The 7722-nt window shown below is 42.8% G+C and overlaps 1 protein-coding gene across 1 annotated transcript; it reads left to right on the top strand.

Moving 5' to 3' along the window:
* Window positions 1-4004: 4004 nt before the first annotated feature.
* Window positions 4005-4670, top strand: LOC116020360 (uncharacterized mitochondrial protein AtMg00810-like). The gene has a single exon (XM_031260837.1). The coding sequence runs from the start codon at window positions 4005-4007 to the stop codon at window positions 4668-4670; it is 666 nt and encodes a 221-aa protein (XP_031116697.1).
* Window positions 4671-7722: the final 3052 nt, after the last annotated feature.

Genomic DNA, 7722 nt, shown 5'->3' on the forward strand with positions numbered 1-7722 from the left:
GCATTTTGCAATGAACATTACCATGTTTGGGGGTAAATTTTTCGCTACATTTTATTAAAAAATTTCCCAGTCATATTTTCTAGCGACGGAAATTTAAATCCGTCGCTAGATCTAGTGACGGATTAAAATTCCGTCGCTAAATTGTATTAAAAAATTTCCCGGCCATATTTTATAGTGACGGAAATTTGAATCCGTCGCTAGATCTAGCGACGGATTCAAATTCCGTCACTAAATTCATTAAAAAAATTCCTAACCATATTAATCTAGCGATAGATATTTGAATCCGTCGCTAGATCTAGCGACGGATTCAAATTCCGTCGCTATATTCTAAAAAAAAAATTCGACCATAGTAATATAGTGACGGAATTCAAATTTCGTCGCTAATCTATTTAAAAAATATTCCGGCGATGATGTTTTAGCGACATATACCATTTTCCGCCGCTAATTCGTCACTATTCTGTCTCTATTTTATGCGCGGTAATTTACCGCTAAAATTAGCTTCGGAGTTAACGAAAATATTTTTCCGTCGCAAAACTCCGTCGCTAACTTTCAATTTTTTGAAAATAAATAAATTCGTCACTAAACCGTCGCTATTCCGTCGCTAAATTAGCAACGGAATGAATCCGTCGCTAAATCCGTCGTTATTTAAGTTTTTTTTTGTAGTGTTATAACTGGTTGTTGTCAATACATATAATTATATGTTCTCATTTGGTATCAGTTAGCCTAGGTTCTCAATGGCTGACGATTCTGTGAATTTGTCTAAGTGTACCGTTTCTGATGTGGCTATTTCCTATGTCACGGTAATGGTGAATTAGTTGTCTACAGCCCATCACTTCATCAGTATTAAGCTCAATTACAAGAATTTTTTGTTCTGGAGGATGCGGGTGGTGCCCTTCCTGATTGGTCACGATCTGATTGGTTATGTTGATGGTACCATACCGTGCCCGCCGGTCACGCTTCCTGCGGTCGACAAGGATGCACTGCCGACACCAAATCCGGCCTTCGCTACGTGGCGTTGCCAGGATCAGGCTCTCTTCTCGATGCTCGTTTCTTCCCTCACGAATGAGATTATGCCCTTGGCAGTTGGTTGTCACACCAATAGAGCATTGTGGAATGCTGTTTCGCAGGCCTTGGCATCGTCGACTTGTGCTCTGACGCAAAACCTAGTCGGCCAACTCCATAGTCTCCTGCAAGGAGACTTGTCTATGGTGGACTACATCGGCCGTGCGAAGCTGATTGTTGAGGAGCTTGCGCTCGCCAGTTGGCTGGTCACCCTTGATGAGCAGAACATATATGTCTTTTGGGGTTGCGATCGGAGTACTAGGGGATGATGTCTTCGCTTGTAGTACGCAGGGATCCGGTCACACTTCAGGAGCTCGCTGATCACCTGGGACATCAGGAGTTCCTTGCAGCTGATGACTATGGTGGTGCGTCGCCGGCGGCCTACAGTGAGCAGCGTGGTCCTATAGGCGGTGGTGGAGGTCAGCAGTTTCATCGTGGCGGCCAACAGCGCGGTGGGCAACGTGGTGCTACCTGTGGTGGAGGTTAGTGCGGTCGAGGTCAGGTTGGGCGGTAGCAGCCTGGTCGCAGGTTTCGTGGTGGTCGGAGCGGCTCCCGTGGAGTGGTGGAGGCCGTGTGTTTTGTCAGATCTGTGGGCATCCTGGTCACTCAGCCGCGACATGTTACGACAGGTTCAATGAAGCAATCGCTTCTCGTGCTAATTTTTCGTATTATGATACTGGTGCACCTCCACTTGACTCTTAGTTGTGGGTTCCTGACACAAGTGCTACGAGTCATGTGACGCTAGACATTGCTGCGTTATCTATTCCTGAGGAGTATGTGGGTACTGAAACTCTCTGTGTCGGTGACGGTATGGGTTTTCCTATTAGTCATATTGGTCATGCTACATGTAGTACCTTATCTCATTCTTTTCGTCTGTCTAATATTCTTCGTGTTCCTTCACTTTCTACGTCTCTTTTGTCTGTTCAAAAATTCACTATAGATAATAATGTATTTTTTGAAGGATATACAAACCAAAGAAATTCTGTTGCGGGGCAATAGCTCTGGAGGTTTATACACCTTGCCAGTTTCAAGATCTAGTTCGTCTCCTTCTGCATTTCTTTCAGCTCACGCCTCCGTTCTTACTTGGCATGATCGTCTTGGTCACCTGCATGATCGTGTTCTTAGTTCTGTTTTGCGTTTTGTTCAGTTAGTGGGCCTCAGTCTGTGTCTCGTTGTAATTCGGGTCTTTGTAGTGCTTGTCAGTTAGGCAAGTCTGCTCGTTTTCCTTTATCTCGTGTTGACTCTTCTAGTCATGATGTTTTGGACTTAATTTATACTGATATTTGGGGTCCTGCTCCTATTTTGTCTTCTGATGGTTATCGATATTTTGTTATCTTTGTTGATGATCATTCGCGTTATACTTGGTACTATCCAATGAAACAGAAATCTAATTTATATGCTATATTTGATAAGTTTCGTGTCATGGTTGAGCGGTCTTTTAATCGCAAGATTAAGTGTGTTCAGTTTGACTTAGGGGCTGAATATAAGAAGTTGCATTCCACTCTTGCTCTTTTAGGTATTTTTCATAGACAGTCCTATGCTTATACTCATGAGCAGAATGAGCGAGTTGAGTGCAAACACAGGCACATTGTTGAGACTGGTTTGACTCTCTTGGCTCGTGCTTCTGTTCCCTCTAGGTTTTGGGATTACTCTTTTGAAACTGCAGTTTATCTCATTAATATGATGTCTTCTCCTACATTGCATAATTCTACCCCTTATTTTCTTCTTCATAAAACTTCGCCCTCTTATTCTTTTCTTCGAGTGTTTGGGTGTCTCTGTTATCCGCATTTGCATCCCTATAATCGTCACAAGATTTCTTTTCGGTCATCTCCGTGTGTCTTCTTAGGTTACCCAGATTCTTTTCGGGGGTATAGGTGTATGGACTTGTTGACTGCTAAGGTTTATGTGTGCAGGCATGTTCGGTTTGATGAAACTAAGTTTCCATTTGCTAAGTCTGCTTCACAAGTACATACATCGCCGCCCTATCTACCGTGGGCGGTGGGCTGAGTCTGTTCTTCAGTCGTGCTTTGTTGATGTGCCTACTTCGGTCCCGCTACAGTCCGGTGTCTCTACTGCTATGGCTACTGCTAAGCCGTGGGGCAGGCCTCGTGGGAAGTCTACTCGGCCTACGACTAGGTCTCATGCCATGGCTACTAGGAGTCAGTCTCAGGTTCCTCTTGCTGATCTAGTTGCCCACGTATGCCCCACTGATTCGACTTGCTACTCTCAGGCAGTCAAACACTCAGAGTGGCGTTATGCGATGGATCAGAAGTTTAATGCCCTTTTTCAGAATCAGACTTGGTGTTTGGTTCCATCGACTCCTTTTATGAATGTGATTGACTGCACATGAATTTTTTGCACCAAACGCAAGGCTGATGGCTCGATAGAGAGGTATAAGGCTCGGTTGGTGGCAAAGGGGTTTAATCAGGTGCCTGACCAGGATTTCTTTGACACGTGCAGTCCGGTGGTCAAGCCCACTACTGTTAGGTTACTTCTTTCTTTAGCTGTTTCTTCTGGTTGGGTTGTTAGGCATCTTGACGTGCACAATGCCTTTTCGAATGGAAATTTATCTGAGACTGTTTACATGTGTCAACCGCCTGGTTATGCTCATTCCCAGTTTCCTGACCATGTCTTCTTGCTAAGACGATCTTTGTTGGATTGAAGCAAGCACCCCGTGCTTGGTTCAATCGGTTGCATGATTTTCTGTTGCTTCCAAGATGGATGTTTCACTATTTCATATCTCTGTGGATTCGAGGTTTATCTTTATACTGTTGTATGTTGATGATATTCTTGTTATGGGAAGTAGTCAAGACCTGGTGGATTCATTGTTGGCTCTGATGTCTGCTACGTTTAAGATACGAGATCTTGGGGAGCCTGGGTTCTTTCTTAGTATTGAGACAGTGCGGTGTGGTGATGGTTTGCTGCTCTCTCAGTAGCGTTATATGAATGACATCTTGAAGCATGCTGCCATGTCTGACTGTAAACCACTGACCACTCCTATCTCTTTGACTAAGTCTCCAACTCTGCAAGCAGATCCTTATGATGATCCTACCAAGTACAAGAGTCTTGCTGGGGCTTTGCAGTATCTTACTGTTACTCGTCTGGATCTCTCCTTTGCGATTAATCTGTTGTGTCAGCATATGCATGTTCCTACGGTTCGGCATTGGGAGCAGCTGAAACAGGTCCTGCGGTATGTCAAAAGCACTCTTCTCTATGGGCTTTGTATTCGCACCTCTTCTTCTAGGGAGCTACATGCGTTTTTGGATTCTGACTGGGCTGGATGTCTTGAGGATCGCAAGTCCACGAGTGGGTTCGCTGTGTTTCTTGGGTCCAATCTCGTCTCTTGGGTCTGCAAGAAGCAAAAGACAGTTGCTAAGTTTTCTACTGAAGCTGAATACAAGGCACTTGCAAATGTTTGTGCTGAGGTAACATGGATTCTGTCTCTCTTGCGTGAACTTCATGTTACTGATGTATCAGTTCCCAAGTTGTGGGGTGATAATCTTGGTGCCACCTACATGTGTGTCAATCCAATCTTCCATGCTCGTACAAAGTATGTGGAGATTGATTATCACTTTATTCGGGATAAGGTTCCTGCTGGTGAGATTTAGGTGAACTTTATTTCTATGAAGGATCAACTTGCTGATATATTCACCAAAGCTCTTCCGGGTCCTAGATTTGCTTTTCTCAGAGACAAGCTACAAGTTGCTAGTCTGCCCTGTGCTTGAGAGGGAGTGTTAGGACTCTATGTCTTTGAGTCATGTTGTGATTCACTGTCCTACTCCTCCTATACCTCTATCTATATGTATTTATATATTCTCTCAGACTTTATAACTTGTTGTTGTCAATACATACAATTATGCGTTCTCATCGTCCCAAGCTAGTTCAGAGTCTAGAAGAGGAGGTTGAATAAACTTTTATAATTTTTTTGATTAAAAAATTTAGCATAAGAGATGTGTACAATGAGTCTTTTACAGTGATTTTTTAATTGGTTTGCAGCTTGTGATAGAATAATAGAATAGTTCATTACATTGATGAGAATAAAAGTTACAAGAGGTATTTATAGGTGGAACAACAACCCATTTTACGGTAGAAGATCAATCACACCAAATCATATCAGATCATACCAAATCATATCAAATCATATCAAATCATACCAAATCATATCAATCACATAATCATACCAAATGATATATTATTATTTGCTAACATCCCCCCTCAAGCTGAGTCTGGCAGTAGCAAGAGGAAACTTGGATATGAGGAAGTGGAACTACTGCAAGTTGATCCGCAAGTTGATCTTCAGAAGAATCCGCAAGTTGAAACTTGGTGAAAAAATCCGCAAGTTGATCTTCAGAAGAAACATGCTCAACGATCATGGACCCATCTATGACTTGCTCTCGAACGAAGTGACAGTCAGTTACTACATGCTTCATCTTCTTATAGAAAACTGGATTCTTTGTAAGACATGACAGATTGATTGTCACAGAAGAAAACAGGTGGAAGCGTGACAATATGTAGATCAGTCAGAATATATATAAGCCACATTACTTGCGATGATGCAGCTGATAAAGCACGATATTCAGCCTCCGCGGATGATTTTGAAACACGTGTCTATTTTTTAGTGCTCCAAGACACAAGATTATCACCAAGATAGATAAGGTAGCCCGTTATTGAACGACTATCTTGTGGATCATTAGCCCAATCAGAGTCGGAGTAGCCACATAGACGCATATCCCCTCTGCCAAATTCAATGCCATGAGTGAGAGTCCCTTTAACTTAGCGCAAAATGTGCTTTAGAGTGTGAAAGTCTTGGTCTGTAGGGTTATGCATTTTCTGACCAACATAATTCACAGCATACTGAATATCAGGCCTAGTAACCGTGAGATACTGAAGACCACCAACCAGACTATGAAACAGACGTGGATTAGAGAAGGGAGTATCAGCGCCATTTGTAGAAGTGCTAGGGCTGATCGGCATAGGAGTAGTGGTGGTCAAATCAACTCCTGCACGATGGATGAGCTCACTGGCATAATTAGTCTGACAGAGCAGAAGGCGGTCGGTGGTACACTGAACCTCCAGGCCCAAAAAATATTTCAAGGGACCAAGATCCTTCATCTGAAACTCATGGTGCATGCTCCGGATAAAACTCTGAATAAGAGAAGTGGAAGAGCCAGTAATAACTATGTCATTAACATATAAAAGTAAGATAAGAGTTCCCTGAGCAGAGTACTTGATAAAGAGACTGGTATCATGAGTAGTAGTAGTGAACCCCTGAGCTGTTAAGAAGGATGAGAGACGAATGTACCATGCTCTCGAAGCTTGCTTAAGTCCATACAAGGACTTTGTTAATTTGCAGACATGATGCGGATATTGTTGATCAATGTAACTAGGAGGTTGAGCCATGTAGATCTCTTCCTACAACTCACCATGTAAAAAAGCATTAGAAATGTCCAGCTGATGAAGAGGCCACTGATGGTACATAGCAATAGAGAGCGCAACACGAATAGTTTGCTGCTAAACCACATGACTAGAAGTCTCAGAGTAGTCTAGACCGTATTCTTGATCATAGCCCTTGGCAACAAGACGTGCCTTGTAGCAAGAGACTGATCCATCAGAGTTACGCTTTATGCGATAAACCCACTTACATCCAATTGGAAAACGATTCGGAGGGGAAGGAACCAATACCCAAGTACGCTATCTCTGTAACATCTCAAATTCATCATCCATAGAAGCGCACCAGTATTTATTTTGACGCAGGTGGGTAGGGTTGGCAAATTGGGTTTCGGGTGGTGGGAGTGGATGTATTATGATCCGGGTAGGGTTTCAGGCAGATTGGATGGGATGGTTGTGGGCGTATAGCCAGCTGGTTGAGTATCTAGAGGCATGTGAGCAGGACCAGATGAGATGGTAGTAAAATGTGGGAAGAGGGGAAGAACACCAAAGTACGAGGAGGATGGTGAGGATGAAGTTGGAGGATCCGTTGACACCTTGTAAGGAAAGGAGGACTCAACAAAACGCACATGACGAGTGACAAAGACTTTGTCGGTGGTAGGATCAAAACATCGATAGCCTTTTGTGAGAGGTTCATACCCAACAAAGACACACGTTTTGGAACGAGGTTGAAGTTTATGGTCAATTTGGTGTCGAAGATGAGGGTAGGCAAGACAACCAAAGACACGAAGATAAGAGTAATCAGGTGGATAACCATACAACTGTTCAAGCGGGGACTTATTAGCAAGTGATTTTTTGGGAAGGCGGTTGATTAAGAAATTAGCAGTAGCAAGAGCCTCAGTCCAAAAAATCACAGGTAAATTTGTTGTGTGAAGAAGAGTAATAACAGTTTCAATAAGATGACGGTGCTTGCACTTCGCAACCCCATTTTGCTAAGGTTTGTAGGGGCAAGTTTTTTTTTATGTAAAATTCCAAGGCTTTGGAGAAAAAGTCCAAAATGTTTGTTTACATATTCACGGCCATTATCAGTACGAAAACATTTAATAGTAGTCCCAAACTGATTCAAGACCATAAACTGAAAATTTTGAAAAGCCACAAAAGCATCAGACTTATGTTTTAGGGGGTAAAGCCAGGAAAATTTTGTAAAATCATCAATGAAACTGATATAGTAATAATAACCACTGAAGGAGGGAACCGAAGTAGGACCCCAAA

This window comes from Ipomoea triloba, chromosome 5, assembly GCF_003576645.1.
Source record: "Ipomoea triloba cultivar NCNSP0323 chromosome 5, ASM357664v1".
In the NCBI taxonomy this organism is placed as follows: Eukaryota; Viridiplantae; Streptophyta; class Magnoliopsida; order Solanales; family Convolvulaceae; genus Ipomoea; species Ipomoea triloba.

Coding starts and splice junctions, on each gene's coding strand:
- LOC116020360 (XM_031260837.1), top strand. CDS start 4,005: ATGAATGACATCTTGAAGCATGCTGCCATGTCTGACTGTAAACCACTG.